The 22,125-nt window shown below is 49.1% G+C and overlaps 1 protein-coding gene across 17 annotated transcripts in view; it reads left to right on the forward strand.

Annotated features, from left to right (window-relative positions):
* lpp (LIM domain containing preferred translocation partner in lipoma) overlaps positions 1–22,125 on the forward strand; it is a 507,683-nt gene that overhangs the window by 333,626 nt on the left and 151,932 nt on the right. For all 17 annotated transcript variants that reach the window (XR_010965395.1, XR_010965397.1, XR_010965396.1 and 14 more), the window contains one exon: positions 20,965–21,081. Coding sequence is in view for 12 of the 17 variants with exons in the window: in XM_067994826.1 (XP_067850927.1) it covers positions 20,965–21,081 (117 nt within the window). In the remaining 5 variants the exon portion in view is untranslated. The remainder of the gene's footprint in view (positions 1–20,964; positions 21,082–22,125) is intronic.

Consider the following 22,125-nt stretch of genomic DNA (forward strand, 5'->3'; position numbering starts at 1 on the left):
CCCGCCCCCCCCACTACCCGCCCCTCCACTACCCGCCCCCCCACTACACACCCCTCCACTACCCGCCCCCCCACTACCCGCCCCTCCACTACCCGCCCCCCCACTACCCGCCCCCCCACTACCCGCCCCCCCACTACACACCCCTCCACTACCCGCCCCTCCACTACCCGCCCCCCCACTACTCACCCCCCCATCACCCACCCCTCCACCGCCCGCCCTCCACCGCCCGCCCCTCCACTACCCACCCCTCCACTACCCACCCCTCCACTACCCGCTCCCTCACTACCCGCCCCTCCACCGCCCGCCCTCCACCGCCCGCCCCTCCACTACCCACCCCTCCACTACCCACCCCTCCACTACCCGCTCCCTCACTACCCACCCCTCCACCGCCCGCCCTCCACCGCCCGCCCCTCCACTACACACCCCTCCACTACACACCCCTCCACTATACACCCCTCCACTATACACCCCTCCACCGCCTGCCCCTCCATTTTCCCGCCTCTTAAGCTTCCTGTCCCTGCACTTTATCCCCTTTTTCTCTCCATCCGATGCCCACTCCCTCATCTGCCCAGCCTCCCCACTGTCTACTCACTTATCTTTCTTCTCGTCTACTGCACCTGGTCTCAAAACAAAGCATTCCGCAGCTGATGGTGCAGGAATGACCCCCTCCTCAGACCTCTGCTAGTGCATCGTAACCGATTTATGAGGAGTAGATGTAGCTTTGCTCCACATCTAACCCGTGCTGTACCTGCCCTGGACACTGTGGAGTCAACACCCACAGGGACTGTATCCCAGTGAGAGTCAGCACCTTCAGGGACTGCATCCCAGTGAGAGTCAGCACCTTCAGGAACTGTATCCCAGTGAGAGTCAGCACCTTCAGGAACTGTATCCCAGTGAGAGTCAACATCCACAGGAACTGTACCCCAGTGAGAGTCAGCACCTTCAGGAACTGTATCCCAGTGAGAGTCAGCACCTTCAGGAACTGTATCCCAGTGAGAGTCAGCACCTTCAGGAACTGTACCCCAGTGAGAGTCAGCACCTTCAGGAACTGTATCCCAGTGAGAGTCAGCACCTTCAGGGACTGTACCCCAGTGAGAGTCAGCACCTTCAGGAACTGTATCCCAGTGAGAGTCAGCACCTTCAGGAACTGTACCCCAGTGAGAGTCAGCACCTTCAGGAACTGTATCCCAGTGAGAGTCAGCACCTTCAGGAACTGTATCCCAGTGAGAGTCAGCACCTTCAGGAACTGTACCTTAACACGAGGCAGCTCCTTCAAAGAAAGGGGAGAAAATTGACAGAAAGTATTTTAATATTTTGTGGGTCGTCATTAGCCCCAGGGAAGCTGTCAGTTTGACATCTCACTGCAGTCAGGAGTTACTGACTCTGACCGCACTGTTGGATCACAATGTTGCTGAGCTGGCTGTACGTCTGTTTGATATTTGCCATTTTGCTGTGTTTTTAAGGGTAGCTGAGTGGAATGCAGAGAGAAGATCCCGGGCAGTGTACAATAACCAAGTACAAGGATCAAACTCTGTGCCCTAAAAGGGGTTGAAGCACAATTTCTCCTTATATGGACAATTTGCTCTGAATTCCTGTTCCACCAGCAGGTTTTTAAACACGTAGGTCAGATCGGGCTTGGCTGCTATTTTTTTTTGGCTCTCCTTATTTCCATTTTTTTCTGCACTAGGAGGTAAATCGCAGCGAGCCCCGACATTAACACGGTATTTTTCCGTAGTTCAGTCAAGATCTGAATCTACTTCCTTTCACACCCTGAGCCCCTTTGTGTACCTGCATGGTGTAACACTGGCCCGTCGGTGGGACTGACACTCAAGGACTGCTGCCCTGTCCAGAATAAAGGGAATTTTCAGTCTTTTTGAGATTTCTATCGAGCTTCCTTTATCGCGGTAACAGCAGTGGCAGCACTTGGAAAGTAATTCATTGACTGTGAATTCTTGAGGATATGAAAGGTGCTATATAGAATCATACAGCACAGGAGGTGGCCATTCGGCCCATCGTACCTGTGCTGGCTCTTTGAAAGAGCTATCCAATTAATCTCACGCCCCTGCTCTTTCCCCATAGCCCTCCACATTTTTCTTTTTAAAATATTTATCCAGTTCCCTTTTGAAAGTTATTATTGAATCTGCTTCCACCGCCCTTTCAGGCAGCACATTCCAGATCAGAACAACTCGCTGTGTAAAAACAATTCTCCTCATCTCACTTCTGGCTTTTTTGCCAATTATCTTAAATCTGTGTCCTCTGGTTACCGACCCTTCTGCCACTGGAAACAGTTTCTCCTTATTTACTCTATCAAAACCCTCATAATTTTGAACAACTCTATTAAATAAGGTAAATAAGGTTAGTGAGCTGCAGGCTCAGGCCGCCACATGGGAATATGATATAGTGGTAATTACAGAGACCTGGCTCAAAGAAGGGGAGGATTGGGCATTTAATATTCTGGCTACAGGGTATTCAGGAAAGATGGGGAAGGAAAGGAAGGAGGGGGATGGCCGTATTGATCAACGATACTATTACAGCACTGGAAAGGGATGATGTACTTGAGGGTTAAAGACAGAATCCATTGGTTAGAATTAAGGAACAATAGAGGAGCTATTACTCTACTGGGTGTATACTATAGGTCACCAAATAGTGGGAAGGAGACAGAGGAACAAATTTGTGGGCAAATTACAGAAAGATGCAAGAACTATAGAGTCCTGATAATGGGGGATTTTAATTATCCCAATAGAGACTGGGATAGTAACAGTGTAAAGGACAAAGAGGGGGAGGAATTCCTGAAATGTGTACAAGAGAACTTTCTGGATCAGTGTGTTTCCAGCCCAATGAGAAAGGAAGCAGCGCTGGATCTAGTTCTGGGGAATGAAGGGGGGCAGATGGAGTATGTTTAAGTGGGGGAGCATTTGGGGAACAGTGATCATAATATCATTAGGTTTAGAATAGTTATGGAAAAGGACAAGGAACAATCAACAATAAAAATATTTAACTGGAGGAGGGATAATTTCAGTGAGTTAAAAAGGGATCTTGCCCTGGTGGATTGGAATCAATGATTGGTGGCAAAACAGTAATTGGACAATGGGAGGCCTTCAAGGAGGAGGTGGTTCGGGTACAGAGTGGACACATTCCCACGAGGGGGAAAGGAAGGGCATCAAAAGCTAGAGCTCCCTGGGTGACTAAAGATACAGAGATTAAAATGAAACAGGAAAAGGAGGCTTATGATAAATGTAAGGTTCATAATACAGTTGAGAACCAGGTTGAATACAGAGAGTACAGAGGAGATCTAAAAAAGGGAATAAGAGGGGCAAAGATCTAAAAAAGGGAATATGAGAATAGATTAGTGGCTAACATAAAAGGGAACCCAAAAATCTTTTATAAACATATAAATAGTAAAAGGGTGGTCAAAGGAAGTGTAGGACCGATCAGGGACAAAAAAGGAGATCTTCTTGTGGAGGCAGAGGGCATGGCTGAGGCACTAAATGATCGAGGTGTTCAAAATCATGAATGGTTTTGATGGAGTAAATAAGGAGGGACTGTTTCCATTGGCAGAACAATCGGTAACCAGAGGACACAGATTTAAGGTGATCGGCAAAAGAACCAGAGGCGACATGAGGAAACATTTTTTTACACAGCGAGTTGTGATGATCTGGAATGCGCTGCCTGAAAGGGCGGTGGAAGCAGATTCAATAATAACTTTCAAAAGGGAATTGGATAAATATTGAAGGGAAAATTTGCAGGGCTCTGGGGAAAGAGCAGGAGAGTGGGACTAATTGGATAGCTCTTTCAAAGAGTCGGCGCAGACACAATGGGCCGAATGGCCTCCTTCTGTGCTGTATCATATGATACCATGATAAATCTCCCCTTAACCTTCTCTGCTCTAAGGAGAACAACCCCAGTTTCTCCAGTCTCTCCACACAACTGAGTTCCTTCTTCTCTCAATGCAAGTTTGTCCGTTCGTACTTGTCGCTTTGTCATGACACAAAGGGACAAAATCCTTCTCCACCTTCTCAAGGGCAACTAGAGATCGTCAATAAATGGCGGCCTTGCCAGTGATGCCCACATCCCAAGAATCATAAAAAATTGAAGAGTGAGATCAGTATTTCAGAGGCATGAGGAATTCAGTCCGTACGTTCTCCGCTCTAGTGAGGCACTGCACCAGCCAATGGGAGAGAGCTCCACCAATCTGTCCATCACTTGAACCATGCACAATAAAACATTGCTCTTTGAAGAGTGGGGAGTTCTCCCAGTGTCCTGGCCAATACTCCCTCCCTCAGCCAGAGCCACCAAAACAGATTAGCTGGCCATTTCTTTGCTTTGCTGTTTGTAGAATCTTGCTGTGCACAATTTGGCTGCTGTGTTTGCACACAAACCAACAGTGACAACACTTCAAAAGTACTTCATTGACTGTGAAGCGCTTTAGGATGTCCTGTGGATGTGAAAGGTGCTATATAAATGCAAGCTCGTCCTTTACTCGAAGTTAGCCTCACTGAGCAGACCAGATCTCAAAATATAAACAGGACGATGAAAGAAAGGAAAGATTTGAAATTGAACCTGGTTCAAATACTGTACATCTTACATCACCGTGAGGTTAGGGGTCAGAGAGGTTAGGGGTCAGAGATGGTGGTATTATGGTCTGTTGGGTTTATCACTGGTGTATTCTGCTCCTTGTATCAGTGTGTTCATTGAGTCAGGTGCAGATGGAATTGATTGTGATGATTGACTGGTGAATTTCTTCAAATTATTGCCTACAAAAACAAATTGAAACTTGATCATTGGGAGTGGAGTTTTTAAAATATTTAATCTGCCAAAAATTGCTCCTTGAGCAGTAATTGGAAGAACTGGATCTTGGAACGGGGAGAGGGATCCCGCAGAACGAGGCTGGGAATCCCAGCTCCCGTCCCGCGTCCCAGCTCCCGTCCCGCGTCCCAGCTCCCGTCCCGCGTCCCAGGTCACGTCCCACATCCGCATCCCAGCTCCTGTCCCGCATCGCAGCTCCCGTCCCGCGTCCAAGCTCCCGTCCCATGTCCCAGGTCCCGTCCCGCGTCCCAGCTCCCGTCCCGCGTCCCAGGTCACGTCCCACATCCGCATCCCAGCTCCCGTCCCGCGTCCCAGCTCCCGTCCCGCGTCCTAGCTCCCGTCCCGCGTCCCAGCTCCCGTCCCGCGTCCCAGCTCCCGTCCCGCATCCCAGGTCACGTCCTGCGTCCCAGCTCCCGTCTCGCGTCCCATCTCCCGTCCCGCGTCCCAGCTCCCGTCCCGCGTCCCAGCTCCCGTCCCTCGTCCCAGCTCCTGAAGATGTCATTTTTTCCCTGTATTTTTGCTCCATTTCCCTCTGGATTTCTCCATCTGCAAATGTTATTGCATCGGGAAATGTATGGAAACAGTCCGCCCACTCCTCCTGCATGAGGTATAAAATGGAACTTTAGACTAATATTTCGAGCTCACTGATTAGTCTCGATTTCTCTTTGTCCTTTCCCAACTCTTCCTCTTTTCTTCCTTCCGACCTGCTTCCTGCTGTTGGTTTAATTAATTTTTGTCCCATTGTGTTTAATGTAAGAACCTAGAACTATGCATTTATTATAGTAAAAAATAGCAAACCCCATACTTTCTAACATATGCCAGTACACCCGAACACCCACTCACCGTACCCCCTAAAACCCCCTCACTGTACCCCCTAAAACCCCCTCACTGTACCCCCTAAAACCCCCTCACCGTACCCCCTAACACCCCCTCACCGTACCCCCTAACACCCCCTAACCGTACCCCCTAACACCCCCTCACTGTACCCCCTAAAACCCCCTCACTGTACCACCTAACACCCCCTCTCATACCCCTTAGAAACCCCTCACTGTACCCCCTAAAACCCCCTCACTGTACCACCTAACACCCCCTTGCCGTACCCCTTAAAACCCCCTCACCGTACCCCTTAAAACCCCCTCACCGTACCCCTTAAAACCCCCTCACCGTACCCCTTAAAACCCCCTCACCGTACCCCCCAACACCCCCTCACCGTAACCCCTAACACCCCCTCACTGTACCACCTAACACCCCCTCTCATACCCCTTAGAAACCCCTCACTGTACCCCCTAACACCCCCTCACCGTACCCCCTAAAACCCCCTCACCGTACCCCCTAACACCCCCTCACCGTACCCCCTAAAACCCCCTCACCGTACCCCCTAAAACCCCCTCACCGTACCCCCTAACGCCCCCTCACCGTACCCCCTAACACCCCCTCACTGTACCCCCTAAAACCCCCTCACTGTACCACCTAACACCCCCTCTAATACCCCTTAGAAACCCCTCACTGTACCCCCTAACAACCCCTCACGTACCCCCTAAAACCCCCTCACTGTACCACCTAACACCCCCTTGCCGTACCCCTTAAAGCCCCCTTACTGCACCCCTTAAAACCCCCTCACCGTACCCCTTAAAATCCCCTCACCGTACCCCTTAAAACCCCCTCACCGTACCCCTTAAAACCCCCTCACCGTACCCCTTAAAATCCCCTCACCGTACCCCTTAAAACCCCCTCACCGTACCCCCTAAAACCCCCTCACCGTACCCCCTAAAACCCCCTCACCGTACCCCTTAAAATCCCCTCACCGTACCCCTTAAAACCCCCTCACCGTACCCCCTAAAACCCCCTCACCGTACCCCTTAAAACCCCCTCACCGTACCCCTTAAAATCCCCTCACCGTACCCCTTAAAACCCCCTCACCGTACCCCCTAAAACCCCCTCACCGTACCCCTTAAAACCCCCTCACCGTACCCCCTAAAACCCCCTCACCGTACCCCTTAAAACCCCCTCACCGTACCCCCTAAAATCCCCTCACCGTACCCCTTAAAACCCCCTCACCGTACCCCCTAACACCCCCTCACCGTACCTCCAACACCCCCTCACCGTACCCCCTAAAACCTCCTCACCGTACCCCCTAAAACCTCCTCACCGTAACCCCTAACATCCCCTCATGTACCCCCTAAAACCCCCTCACCGTACCCCCAAACACCCTCTCATCATTGTCCTAATTACCCCCCTCACTGTGCCCCCTAACACCCCCTCTATGTACCCCTAACATCCTCTCACCATAACCCTAATTATCCCTCCACCGTACCCCTAATCACCCCCTCACCATACCCCTAATTACCCTCTCACTGTACCCCTAATTACCCTTTCACATGCCCCTAATTACCCCCTCACCGTACACCTAACTACACCCACACCATACCCCCTAACGCCCCCTAACCGTACCCCAATTAACTCCTCACCGTACCCCTAATTACCCCCTCACTGTACCCCAAATTACCCTCTCAGCATACCCCAAATTACCACCTCACGTAGCGCTAATTACCCTTCCACCATACCCCTAATTACCCCCTCACTGTGCCCCTAATTACCCTCTCACTGTACCCCTAATTACCCTCTCACCATACCCCTAATTACCCTCTCACTGTACCCCTAATTACCCTCTCACTGTACCCCTAATTACCCTCTCACCCTACCCCTAATTACCCTCTCACTGTACCCCTAATTACCCTTTCACATGCCCCTAATTACCCCTTCACCGTACCCCTAATTACCCCTCACCATACCCCTAATTACCCTCTCACTGTACCCCTAATTACCCTCTCACTGTACCCCTAATTACCCTCTCACTGTACCCCTAATTACCCTCTCACCATACCCCTAATTACCCTCTCACTGTACCCCTAATTACCCTCTCACCATACCCCTAATTACCCCTTCACCGTACCCCTAATTACCCCTCACCGTACCCCTATTTACCCCCTCACCGTACCCCTATTTACCCCCTCACTGTACCCCTCAATCCCTCCTCTCTCAATCTCTCCCCTTTCCTACATTACAACAGTGACTACACTTCAAAAGTACTTCATTGGCTGTAAAGCTCTTTGGGACGTCCTGAGGTTGTGAAATGCCAGTGTTTCTGATAAGCACGGTGAAATATATTAACTGTGTCACGCATTCTCTGCGATGATTAGTACATTCAGTAACACGTGTGTAGTGTGGTCCAGTGAATGTTCCCGTTCACTCAGTGATGTACCTGCTTATCCGTTGGGGGAAGAGTGACATTGAAAATCTGTGATCCTTCAAATCAGCTGGAGGAGGATGATGGATGTGACCTGTTGAGGTTTTGACCAAGACACTTTATATATTCTTGGACGTAGCTGAAAAGTACAGCTTCCCCAACTGTTTGTTTATTCTACAAGTCATTAGTATTTAGAGCAAAACTAATGGGGGGAGGAAAGGACAGAAACTTTCTGTCTACGTTGAGTAATTTCACGTCTTAATGCTCGGAGAGATGTCACTGACGTACAGCCTATAGTCTGATACCTTTCCAGGGCCTCACCCCTCCCTGTCTCTGTAACCTCCTCCAACCCTACAACCCCCCGAGATCTCTGCGCTCCTCCAATTCTGGCCTCTTGCGCCTCCCCCATTTTAATCGCTCCACCATTGGCGGCCGTGCCTTCAGCTGCCTGGGCCCTAAGCTCTGGAATTCCCTCTCGAAACCTCTCCTCCTCTCTACCTGTCTCTCCTTTAGGAACTCCTTAAAACCTCTTTGACCAAGCTTTTGGTCACCTGTCCTAATATCTCCTTATGTGGCTCGGTGTCAAGTTTTGTTTGATAATCGCTCCTGTGAAGCACCTTGGGACGTTTCACTACGTTAAAGGCACTATATAAATGCAAGTTGTTGTTGTACGTAACCCACAATTATTAATTTCTACTGTTTGATTTAATGAGCTGCCTTTCAGTAAACTAGCACCAGGAGAAGTCGATTTTCCAGCTGTTTTGCTGCATTCTTCTCTGCTCTCACTATTTGAAGGTCTCGTAGTGGCAAAGACAGAGAATGAACCTGGCCTGATTTCAGTTTGCCTGCTGCTCAATCGTTTTCCTCATCTGAACATCTCGAGCTTATTCTTGATTCCATTCCAGCTGTTATACTGTCGTTCTCATTCATTAGAAGCTTCCTCCCTGGTCCTAATAAAAAATACCCCGGGAGGTACAGTCTGCACCTCTGGCCTTTCACCTCTGGTATCTGGGCCAGAATTCAGCCCAGCCACAGGGAATGAAGGGATCGTCTGTTTGAAGGCCATTTAATAAAGTTCTCTGTAAAATTAATCGTGGTGTTGCTGATTCAGCTGCGAGTCGAGTGTGACCCCATAATGCTGCGATCTCTACATTGACTGGCAGCCTGTCACTGGGCTAGTGTTTGGAGAATACGGGTGTGTTGAGCTACTCAGTGATGTCAAGATCGCGGACTGAGCAGGAATTCTCTGAGTTTCCTTGGACATGTGTTGGTTAAGCTGCGAGGGAAGGCAGTAGTGCTTGAAAGGAAAATACTGAAGGTCGCTAAAGGAAAGTTGAGTGCTCTTTCCTCCAACGCTGTTCTCCGGGAACTGTCACATTGTGTGAAGCAGCTGACACGATAAATTAGGAGCGACAGTGAATAGTGCAGATGGAAGCTGAAAGTTGCAAAGAGACATTGATAGATTAGTGAGTTAAGTTTCCTTTAATATCCCACCCAGTCTAATAGAATAGAAAAACAGAATATTTTTTAAATGATGAAAAACTATTAAATGTTGGTGTTCAGAGAGACTTGGCTGTCCTGGTACAAGAAACACAAAAAGTTAGCATTCAGATACAGCAAGCAATTAGGAAAGCAAATGGCATGTTGGCCTTTATTGCAAAAGAGTTGGAGTATAAGAGTAAGGAAGTCTTACTACAATTGTACAGGGCTTTGGTGAGACCTCACCTGGAGTACTGTGTACAGTTTTGGTCTCCTTATCTAAGGAAGGATTTACTTGCCTTAGAGGCGGTGCAACAAAGGTTCACTAGATTAATTCCTGGGATGAGAGGATTGTCCATTGAGGAGAGATTGAGTAGAATTGGCCTATACTCTCTGGAATTTAGAAGATTGAGAGGTGATCTCATTGAATCATATCAGATTCTAAGGGGGCTTGACAGGATAGATGCTGAGAGGCTGTTTCCCCTGGCTGGAGAGTCTAGAACTAGGGGGCATAATCTCAGGATAAGGAGTCGGCCATTTAGGACTGAGATGAGGAGGAATTTCTTCACTCAGAGGGTTGTGAATCTTTGGAATTCTCTACCCCCCAGAGGGCTGTGGCTGCTGGGTCATTGGATATATTCAAGACTGAGATCGATAGATTTTTGGACTCTAAGGGAATCAAGGGATATGGGGATCAGGCAGGAAAGTAGAGTTGAGGTCGAAGATCAGCCATGATCTGATTGAATGGAGGAGCAGGCTCGAGGGGCCGTATGGCCTACTCCTGCTCCTATTTCTTACGAGCTTATGTTCTTAATCCCATTCTCCTGCTCACTCCCCATTCACTTTAATACCCCACCCAGTCTAAACCCACTCTCCTCATAACTTTTAATGTTACTTTTTTCCAGGAAACTCTCCAATTCCCTTTTAAAAGAGAGTGTGTGGAGCTATGCAAGGACGAGGGTGATGGGTGTGTGGGACGTTGCTGCCTCAGGGTTAGGGAGTCCATGGAAATGATCAAAGAGGAGAGGGTCAGGCACATGGGCCTTTGTGTGTGAGGGGACTCACTAACTTGTGACCACAGAGTTCCAGGTTAACTGAAATACTGCAGCCCCTGTACTCGAGTGTTTATTATTATTCGGGTTTATTTTAAGATTTGCTTCTCATGCTCATTGTTTGTGAAGGTGATGATTGTGTCAGTTAGCTGCAAGCAAGGCCCTCGACCAGCAACATGTGTCAGCCCACTTTCATTTCCCTTTTGTATTCACATCTTTATGGTACCCTTTTAAAAATTCCATAAAATTACCATGAAGAGGAAACATTTCTTCCAAAATCTGGATCCTCACTGTTTCAGCAACTGCCTGTAAATAGACAAAGAATAGGGCACGTTATCTCAATGGTTTGTGGTAAAAGTTTTAAACCGTGTATCTGTGCCATGTGCCTGTTTAAGTCTATCTCGTGATTGGAAGGAAGGAGCACCCAGTCTGCTGTGTGGATTGTGTGGGAGAGTAATTTTTCAAAGTATTGCAGCATTGTGTACTCAAAATACATGTCGATAAATGTCAGCCATGGCTCAGTGGTAGCACCCGAAGATTACAACAGTGACTACACTTCAATAAGTATTTAATTGGCTGTAAAGCGCTTTGGGACGTCCTGAAGTCGTGAAAGGCCCGATAGAAATACAAGTATTTCTTTTCTTTCACTGTCTCACCTGTCAGTCCGAAGATCATGGGTTCAAGCCCCCACTCCAGAGACTTGAGCACAAAATCCAGGCTGACAGTCTAAGTGCAGTACTGAGGGAGTGCTGCACTGTCGGAGGGTCAGTACTGAGGGAGCACTGCACTGTCGGAGGGTCAGTACTGAGGGAGTGCTGCACTGTCAGAGGGTCAGTACTGAGGGAGCGCTGCACTGTCGGAGGGTCAGTACTGAGGGAGTGCTGCACTGTCGGAGGGTCAATAATGAGGGAGCGCTGCACTGTCGGAGGGTCAGTACTGAGGGAGCGCTGCACTGTCGGAGGGTCAGTACTGAGGGAGCGCTGCACTGTCGGAGGGTCAGAACTGAGGGAGCGCTGCACTGTCGGAGGGTCAGCACTGAGGGAGCACTGCACTGTCGGAGGGTCAGTAATGAGGGAGCGCTGCACTGTCGGAGGGTCAGTACTGAGGGAGCGCTGCACTGTCGGAGGGTCAGTACTGAGGGAGCGCTGCACTGTCAGAGGGTCAGTACTGAGGGAGCGCTGCACTGTCGGAGGGTCAGTACTGAGGGAGCGCTGCACTGTCGGAGGGTCAGTACTGAAGGAGCGCTGCACTGTCGGAGGGTCAGTACTGAGGGAGTGCTGCATTGTCAGAGGGTCAGTACTGAGGGAGCACTGCACTGTCGGAGGGTCAGTAATGAGGGAGCGCTGCACTGTCGGAGGGTCAGTACTGAGGGAGTGCTGCACTGTCGGAGGGTCAGTACTGAGGGAGAGCTGCACTGTCGGAGGGTCAGTAATGAGGGAGCGCTGCACTGTCGGAGGGTCAGTACTGAGGGAGTGCTGCACTGTCGGAGGGTCAGTACTGAGGGAGCGCTGCACTGTCGGAGGGTCAGTACTGAGGGAGCGCTGCACTATCGGAGGGTCAGTACTGAGGGAGTGCTGCACTGTCGGAGGGTCAGTACTGAGGGAGCACTGCACTGTCGAAGGGGCTGTACTGAGGGAGTGCTGCACTGTTGGAGGAGCCATCTTTCAGATGAGACGTTAAACCGAGGCCCCGCCTCCCCTCTCAGGTGGACGCAAATACTATTGACACTATTTGAAGAAGAGCAGGGGAGTTCTCCCCGGTGTCCTGGCCAATATTTATCCCTCAACCAACACCGCTAAAATACAAATTATCTGGTCATTATCTCATTGCTGGTTGTGGGATCTTGCTGTGCACAAATTGGCTGCTGCATTTCCTACATTACAACAGTGACCACACTTCAAAGGTCCTGAGGTCGTGAAAGGCACTACATGAATGCAAGTTCTTTTTCTTATTTTCTTTTTTTTTACGATGTGCGTCTTGTGCATGAAGTTCCCGTCTAATCACCCCAGTTACTTCCTCCCATTACATCATTTTCATCACGCCTGTCGGATATGCTTCAGCCACACCTCTATGTACACTCCCCATATACTTATGTACACTGCCCTTACACTTATGTACACTCCCCATGTACTAATGTACACTGCCCTTACACTAATGAACACTCCCCATATACTAATGTACACTCCCCATATACTAATGTACACTGTCCTTACACTAATGTACACTCCCCTTACACTAATGTACACTCCCCATATACTTATGTACACTGTCCTTACACTAATGTACATTGCCCTTACACTAATGTACACTCCCCATATACTAATGTACACTGTCCTTACACTAATGTACACTCCCCTTACACTAATGTACACTCCCCATATACTAATGTACACTCCCCATATACTTATGTACACTGTCCTTACACTAATGTACACTCCCCTTACACTAATGTACACTCCCCATACACTAATGAACACTCCCCATACACTAATGTACACTCCCCATATACTTATGTACACTGCCCTTACACTTATGTACACTCCCCATATACTAATGTACACTCCCCATATACTTATGTACACTGCCCTTACACTTATGTACACTGCCCTTACACTAATGTACACTCCCCATACACTAATGAACACTCCCCATACACTAATGTACACTCCCCATATACTTATGTACACTGCCCTTACACTAATGTACACTCCCCATACACTAATGAACACTCCCCATACACTAATGTACACTCCCCATATACTTATGTACACTGCCCTTACACTTATGTACACTCCCCATACACTAATGTACACTGCCCTTACACTTATGTACACTGCCCTTATACTAATGTACACTCCCCATACACTAATGAACACTCCCCATATACTAATGTACACTCCTCATATACTAATGTACACTCCCCATATACTAATGTACACTCCCCATATACTAATGTACACTGCCCTTATACTAATGTACACTCCCCATGTACTAATGTACACTGCCCTTACACTTATGTACACTCCCCATGTACTAATGTACACTGCCCTTACACTTATGTACACTCCCCATGTACTAATGTACACTGTCCTTACACTAATGTACATTGCCCTTACACTAATGTACACTGCCCATATACTTATGTACACTCCCCATGTACTAATGTACACCCCTCATATACTAATGAACCCTCCCCATATACTTACCTTTGGGGTCCTCCCAGTTCCCCATCTCTAAGCCAGGTCGTGCCATGACCCTGTGTTCCACAGCTCTGACTATCTGAGGCCCCAGGGACAGTGTTTAAGTTTTTGGAAAACCTTTCTTCTGCCCTCGACCGGCCTCCTGCTTTTCTCAACTCCTGTTGCTTGTGTTTGTTTTTAAAGCCTTGTTGTGGTCTCCTTTCCATAAAGTCTTACTTCCCTGGCTTGCTAAAGTGTTGCTGTATCTGAGGTCTGGCTCCCAGGCTGATGGAGATATTCGTCCTCCCTCCCTTCGCCCATCTGATCCCGACATGGTCCGTCCTTCTCCCTCATAAAACAGCACAGAATGAGGCCATTCCGCCCATCATGCTTCTGCTGTCCTTCTCCCTCATCGTCACTCATCTGCTTCCCACGTTTTTTTTTATTCGTCCATGGGATGTGGGCGTCGCTGGTGAGGCCGGCATTTATTGCCCATCCCTAATTGCCCTTGAGAAGGTGGTGGTGAGCCGCCTTCTTGAACCGCTGCAGTCCGTGTGGTGAAGGTTCTCCCACAGTGCTGTTAGGAAGGGAGTTCCAGGATTTTGACCCAGCGACGATGAAGGAACGGCGATATATTTCCAAGTCGGGATGGTGTGTGACTTGGAGGGGAACGTGCAGGTGGTGTTGTTCCCATGTGCCTGCTGCCCTTGTCCTTCTAGGTGGTAGAGGTCGTGGGTTTGGGAGGTGCTGTCGAAGAAGCCTTGGCGAGTTGCTGCAGTGCATCCTGTGGATGGTACACACTGCAGCCACTGTGCGCCGGTGGTGAAGGGAGTGAATGTTTTGGGTGATGGATGGGGTGCCAATCAAGCGGGCTGCTTTGTCCTGGATGGTGTCGAGCTTCTTGAGTGTTGTTGGAGCTGCACTCATCCAGGCAAGTGGAGAGTATTCCATCACACTCCTGACTTGTGCCTTGTCGATGGTGGAAAGGCTTTGGGGAGTCAGGAGGTGAGGCACTTGCCGCAGAATACCCAGCCTCTGACCTGCTCTTGTAGCCACAGTATTTATATGGCTGGTCCAGTTAAGCTTCTGGTCAGTGGTGACCCCCAGGATGTTGATGGTGGGGGATTCGGCGATGGTAATGCCATTGAATGTCAAGGGGAGGTGGTTAGACTCTCTCTTGTTGGAGATGGTCATTGCCTGGGACTTATCTGGCATGAATGTTACTTTCCATTTATGAGCCCAAGCCTGGATGTTGTCCAGGTCTTACTGCATGCGGGCTCGGACTGCTTCATTATTTGAGGGGTTGCGAATGGAACTGAACACAGTGTAATCATCAGAGAGCATCCCCATTTCTGACCTTATGATGGAGGGAAGGTCATTGATGAAGCAGCTGCAGATGGTTGGGCCTAGGACACTGCCCTAAGGAACTCCTGCAGCAATGTCCTGGGGCTGAGATGATTGGCCTCCAACAACCACTACCATCTTCCTTTGTGCTAGGTATGACTCCAGCCACTGGAGAGTTTTCAATTTTACTGCGGCTGCTTGGTGCCACACTCGGTCAAATGCTGCCTTGATGTCAAGGGCAGTCACTCTCACCTCACCTCTGGAATTCAGCTCTTTTGTCCATGTTTGGACAAAGGCTGCAATGAGATCTGGAGCCGAGTGGTCCTGGAGGAAGCCAAACTGAGCATTGGTGAGTAAGTGCCGCTTGATAGCACTGTCGACGACACCTTCTATCACTTTGCTGATGATTGAGAGTAGACTGATGGGGCGGTAATTGGCCGGATTGGATTTGTCCTGCTTTTTGTGGACAGGACATACCTGGGCAATTTTCCACATTGTCGGGTAGATGCCAGTGTTGTAGCTGTACTGGAACAGTTTGGCTAGTGGCACAGCTAGTTCTGGAGCACAAGTCTTCAGCACTACAGCCGGGATGTTGTCGGGGCCCATAGCCTTTGCTGTATCCAGTGCACTCAGCCGTTTCTTGATATCACGTGGAGTGAATCGAATTGGCTGAAGACTGGCTTCTGTGATGGTGGGGATATCGGGAGGAGGCCGAGATGGATCATCTACTCGGCACTTCTGGCTGAAGACGGTTGCAAACGCTTCAGCCTTGTCTTTTGCACTCGTGCTGGACTCCGCCATCATTGAGGATGGGGATGTTTACAGAGGCTCCTCCTCCCGTTAGTTGTTTAATTGTCCACCACCATTCACGACTGGATGTGGCAGGACTGCAGAGCTTTGATCTGATCCGTTGGTTGTAGAATCACTTAGCTCTGTCTATAGCATGTTGCTTCCGCTGTTTAGCATGCATGTAGTCCTGTGTTGTAGCTTCACCAGGTTGGCACCTCATTTTTAGGTACGCCTGGTGCTGCTCCTGGCATGCTCTTCTACACTCCTCATTGAACCAGGGTTGATCCCCTTGCTTGTTGGTAATGGTAGAGTGAGGAATATGCCGGGCCATGAGGTTACAGATTGTGCTGGAATACAATTCTGCTGCTGCTGATGGCCCACAGCGCCTCATGGATGCCCAGTTTTGAGCTGCTAGATCTGTTCTGAATCTATCCCATTTAGCACGATGGTAGTGCCACACAACACATTGGATGGTATCCTCAGTGCAAAGATGGGACTTCGTCTCCACGAGGACTGTGCGGTGGTCAGTTCTACCAATACTGTCATGGACAGATGCATTTGCGACAGGTAGATTGGTGAGGACGAGGTCAAGTAGGTTTTTCCCTTGTGTTGGTTCGCTCACCACCTGCCACAGGCTCAGTCCAGCAGCTATGTCCTTCAGGACTCGGCCAGCTCGGTCAGTAGTGGTGCTACCGAGCCACTCTTGGTGATGGACATTGAAGTCCCCCACCCAGAGTACATTTTGTGCCCTTGCTACCCTCAGTGCTTCCTCCAAGTGGTGTTCAACATGGAGGAGGACTGATTCATCAGCTGAGGGAGGGCGGTAGGTGGTAATCAGCAGGAGGTTTCCTTGCCCATTTTTGACCTGATGCCATGAGATTTCATGGGGTCCGGAGTCAATGTTGAGGACTCCCAGGGCCACTCCCTACTGACTGTATATCACTGTACAGCCACCTCTGGTGGGCCTGTCGTGCCGGTGGGACAGGACATACCCAGGGATGGTGATAGAAGAGTCTGGGACGTTGGCTGAAAGATATGATTCTGTGAGTATGGCTATGTCAGGCTGTTGCTTGACTAGTCTGTGGGACAGCTCTCCCAATTTTGGCACAAGTCCCCAGATGTTAGTGAGGAGGACCTTGCAGGGTCGACTGGGCTTGGTTTGCCATTGTCATGTCCTGTGCCTAGTGGTCCGATGCTGGGTGGTCCGTCCGGTTTTATTTTTATTATGACTTTTTTTAGCGAGATTTTACAACTGAGTGGCTTGCTAGGCCATTTCAGAGGGCAATTAAGAATAAACCACATTGCTGTGGGTCTGGAGTCACATGTAGGCCAGACCAGGAAGGACGGCAGGTTTCCTTCCCTAAAGGACATTAGTGAACCAGATGGGTTTTTACGACAATCCAGTAGTTTCGTGGTCTATCCTTCTCCTTCATCCTCCCCCATCTGTTCCCCACGTGACAATTCCAATACTGAAGGTAGTCGAGTGAAAAGGAAAAATTTTCAGGGCTGTGGGGAAAGTGCAGGGCAGTGGGATTAATTGGATAGCTCTTTCAAAGATCCAGCACAGGTACGATGGGCCGAATGGCCTCCTCCTGTGTTGTGCGATTCTATGAATTCCCTCTCCCTCCGCTCCTAACCAGCACCCTGCGTTCATCGCTGAAAAATGGCTCCCAAACCTCAGTTGTTCTTGATAACCGTGACCTGCCAGCTCATAGCACAAAGCAAGATCCCAGCCTCCCCGGTCACCCATAGTCACCTCGTAATAGCTGCCTTCCCTGACCCACCACCCCCACCCAAAAAAACTGGAGATGAACTAGATACCCATAGGTCATCAATCTAAATCCAATCTATCAATAAATCTGGTAATCTGTAGCCTGGCATCAGAAGAATGACCATGAAAACTGCTGGGTTATTGTAAAAATCCAACTGTTTCACTGATGTCCTCCAGGGAAGGGAACCTGCCACCCTTACCTGGTCTGGCCTACACGTGACTCCAGTCCCACATTGTATAGTTGACTCTTATTGCCATCTGAAGTCTGCCACCACCTACTGGAGGCAACTAGGGATGGGCAGTACACAATTCCCAGCCAGTGTTGCTCACACCTCGAGAATTAATTTTTAAAAATGGTGCTGATTGGCAATAGTTTTCAAATCTTTCTGTCTGAAGACTCCCAGCAAATAGTGACCTCAGTCTTGAAGACGATGGGCTCCCTCGAGCCGCCAGAGAGCTCACCACAGGGAATGAGAGTCACTGGAAGGACCTCCTGCAGACAGTGGGTGACGATGTTGGACGAATGAGTGTAGACTCTGCCCTCTGGGAGTCTCCTCTGCCTGGGGTCGTGTGGTCAAGGCAGAGGGGAAGGAGTATTATCAAAGATAGCGGAGGACGGCTCACATTATACCGTTGTTCAAAAAGGGAGAAAGAGATAGACCGAGTAATTACAGGCCAGTCAGTCTAACCTCGGTGCTGGGCAAATTATTGGAATCAATTCTGAGGGACAGCATAAACCGTCATTTAGAAAGACACGGGTTAATCAAGGACAGTCAGCATGGATTTGTTACAGGAAGGTCGTGTCTGACTAACTTGATTGAATTTTTTGAGCAGGTAACAAGGAGGGTCGATGAGGGTAACGCGTTTGATGTAGTGTACATGAATTTTAGCAAGGCTTTTGACAAGGTCCCACATGGTATACTGGTCAAAAAAGTAAAAGCCCATGGGATTCAAGAGAAAGTGGCAAATTGGATCCAAAATTGGCTCAGTGGCAGGAAGCAAAAGGAAATGGTTAAGGCGACTGGACGGCTGTTTCCAGTGGGGTTCCGCAGGACTCAGAACAAGGCCCCTTGCTTTTTGTGGTGTATAATAATGATTTGGACTTGAATGTGGGGGGCATGATTAAGAAGTTTGCAGATGATACAAAAATTGGCCGTGTGGTTGACAGTGAGGAGGAGAGCTGTAGACTGCAGGAAAGTATCAATGGACTGGTCAGGCGGGCAGAAAAGTGGCAAATGGAATTCAATCCAGAGAAGTGTAAGGTTGTAATGCATTTGGGGAGGGCAAACAAGGCAAGGGAGTCCACAATAAATGGGAGGATACTGAGAGGTGTAGAGGAAGTGAGGGACCTTGGTGTGCATGTCCACAGATCCCTGAAGGTAGCAGGACAGGTCGATAAGATGGTTAAGAAGGCATACGGGATACTTTCCTTTATTAAGAGCAGGGACGTTATGCTGGAACTGTATAAAACATTGGTTAGGCCACAGCTTGAGTACTGCGCACAGTTCTGGTCACCACATTACAGGAAAAATGTCATTGCATTAGAGAGGATATAGGGGAGATTTACGAGGATGTTGCCAGGGCTGGAGAATTTTAGCTATGAGAAAAAATTGGATAATCTGGGGTTGTTTTCTTTGGAACAAAGGAGGCTGAGGGGAGATTTAATTGAGGTATATAAAATTATGAGGGGCCTAGATAGAGTGGATAGGAAGGACCTATTTCTCTTAGCAGAGAGGTCAATAACCAGGGGGCATAGATTTAAAGTGATTGGTAGAAGGATTAGAGGGGAGCTGGGGAGAAATGTTTTCACCCAGAGGGTGGTGGGGGTCTGGAACTCACTGCCTGAGAGGGTGGGAGAGGCAGAAACCTTCAACTTGTTTAAAAAGTACCTGGATGTGCACCTGAAGTGCCGTAACCTACAGGGCTACGGACCAAGTGCTGGAAAGTGGGATTAGGCTGGATCGCTCTTTCTCAGCCAGCACAGACATGATGGGCCAAATGGCCTCTTTCTGTGCCGTAACTTTCTATGATTCTATAGCCTGCAACCTTTCTAGTAGAATTCCCTCCTACTCAACACCACTCAGGTTAACTCTGCTAAAGCTGGCAGGGGATTGGGGGGAGGCCAAGTGGGGAGGGAGGGAGGCCGAGCTGGGGCGGGGGGTGGGCCAGTAGGCCGAGGGGGGAAGTGGGGGCTGAAGTGGGGAGGGGAGGCCGAGTTGTGGGGGGAGTGCCGAGTTTGGGGGTGGGGAAATTGTTTTAACAGCGGGCTTAAAATTAGAGCCAGGCCTTTCAGGAATGAAATCAGGAAGCATTTCTTCACACAAGGGGAGTGGAAATCTGGAACTCTCTCCCCCAAAAACCTGTGGATGTTGGGGGTCAATTGGAGCTTTCAAGGCTGAGATCGATAGTGTTTTGCTGGGTGAGGGTATCGGATACGGAGAATTGATGGGTAAATGGAGTTGAGATACCCAACATCAAAAAACTCCCATTTATACAGCGCCTTTACTGTAGTAAAACATCCCAAGGCGCTTCACAGGAGCGATTATCAAACAAAATTTGACACCGAGCCACATAAGGAGATATTAGGACAGGTGACCAAAAGCTTGGTCAAAGAGGTAGGTTTTAAGGAGCATCTTAAAGGAGGAGAGAGAAAGGCGGAGAGGTTTAGGGTGGGAATTCCAGAGCTTAGGGCCTAGACAGCTGAAGGCACGGCCGCCAATGGTGGAGCGATTAAAATCGGGGATGCGCAAGAGGCCAGAATTGGAGGAGCGCAGAGATCTCGGAGTGTTGTAGGGCTGAAGGGGTTACAGAGATAGGGAGGGGCGAGGCCATGGAGGGATTTGAAAACCAGGATGAGCATTTTAAAATCAAGGCATTGCCGGACCGGGAGCCAATGTCGGTCAGCGAGCACGGGGTGATGGGTGACCGGGACTTGGTGCGAGTTAGGATACGGGCAGCAGAGTTTGGGACGAGCTCAAGTTTATGGAGGGTGGAAGATGGGAGGCCGGCCAGGAGAGCATTGGAATAGTCAAGTCTGGAGGTAACAAATTCATGGATGAGGGTTTCAGCAGCAGATAAGCTGAGACCGGGGCGGTGACGGGCCGTGTTAGTAGGCCATGATCTAATTGAATGGTGGAACGGGCAAGTGAGGCTGAATGGCCTCCTCCTGTTCCTATGTTCCCTTCAGCACTGTGGTGACTCTTAAGTTTACTGTTCAGTCACGCTCTGCGATAGGATGGTGTTCGAGGAAGGTTGTTGATCGCAAGCTGACTGTTTTGGTGATCTCCTGTTTTTCAGACAGGTAAAAAGACGCTGGAGGAGAGACGTTCAAGCCTGGACGCAGAGATCGACTCTTTGACCAGTATTCTGGCTGACCTGGAGAGCAGCTCACCGTATCAACCTCGCCCCCGGCAGGTAAGGAAGGCAGCTGCTGTCCTTTTCCATCGGTGAATGTTCGAATCAAATTCATCCAGATAACAAGCCCTGTGATTCATGCACAGAGATTTATTCATCGTGGTCTTTAATTCCGAGCGAGCTTGCGTTCCGTTTATTATCAGGAGCTCTCCGGGGCTTCTTCCTCACACGTCAGTAATTATCTCTTCAAGAGATAAATATAATTTGGCTGAAGTACAGGTTTCGAAGAGAAACCAGCTGGGCAACTCAGGCCGTTAGTTAGTTAAACAGGAGAGTGGGTGAGTGAGCCCACACCCTAATCCAGGAGAACGACTCGTTCCTTGTTTCTAAAAACATTGGCCCAGATTTTGCTGTCAAAGTAACGGTGAGGCGAATGGCACTCTCCATTATTTATGCGTAAATGGTACAGCAACTTCAGGCGAGGGGCAGATGAGCGGTTAAAGGCCCACCCCAGGAAGTCGCTGACCGAGATGTGCTGCTCCACCGTCAGCTTCGCGAAAACGGCAACTCACCGTCTGCCTCACCGGTGAAATACATTGAATGGCGTGAAGTTACTTTATCTTCACGGTGGATACAAACTAAACTCGCCACAGAAAGTTAGGGCTTGTCCTTTCAGTCTAAGTATCCTTTAAACAACATGGTAAGTGTTAATTACTGCCAATTAACCTCCTCTGGCACAGAAAATTAAACGATTACAAGTGTGGAGCCTCATTCCTTCAGGTGGTGAATTGTTTTAGGAGATTTTAAAAATGTAAAATTTTAAATTTAATTTGTTTTTCTTCGTTTTTCTTTCTGTCTCTTTTTTCTCTCTCTCTTAATCCGATCTTTCTTCCCCTCTCTTTATTTCTCTTTCTGTACCTGATTTGACATTGAATTCACCCACTCGAATTTACACTTCTCCGTCCTTGCGCTGGTCATTCCCCAATCCTTCGCTCTGATTGGTGAGGGAGATACCCAGTTGCTTGCTCTGTTCACTCAGGTCCCAGATGTCCCTGTTTCCCTCGCTGCCCGTTATCAGCTCACACTTTCAGCAACTTGCCCGCA

The sequence above is a fragment of the Heptranchias perlo genome, chromosome 13 (assembly GCF_035084215.1).
Source record: "Heptranchias perlo isolate sHepPer1 chromosome 13, sHepPer1.hap1, whole genome shotgun sequence".
In the NCBI taxonomy this organism is placed as follows: Eukaryota; Metazoa; Chordata; class Chondrichthyes; order Hexanchiformes; family Hexanchidae; genus Heptranchias; species Heptranchias perlo.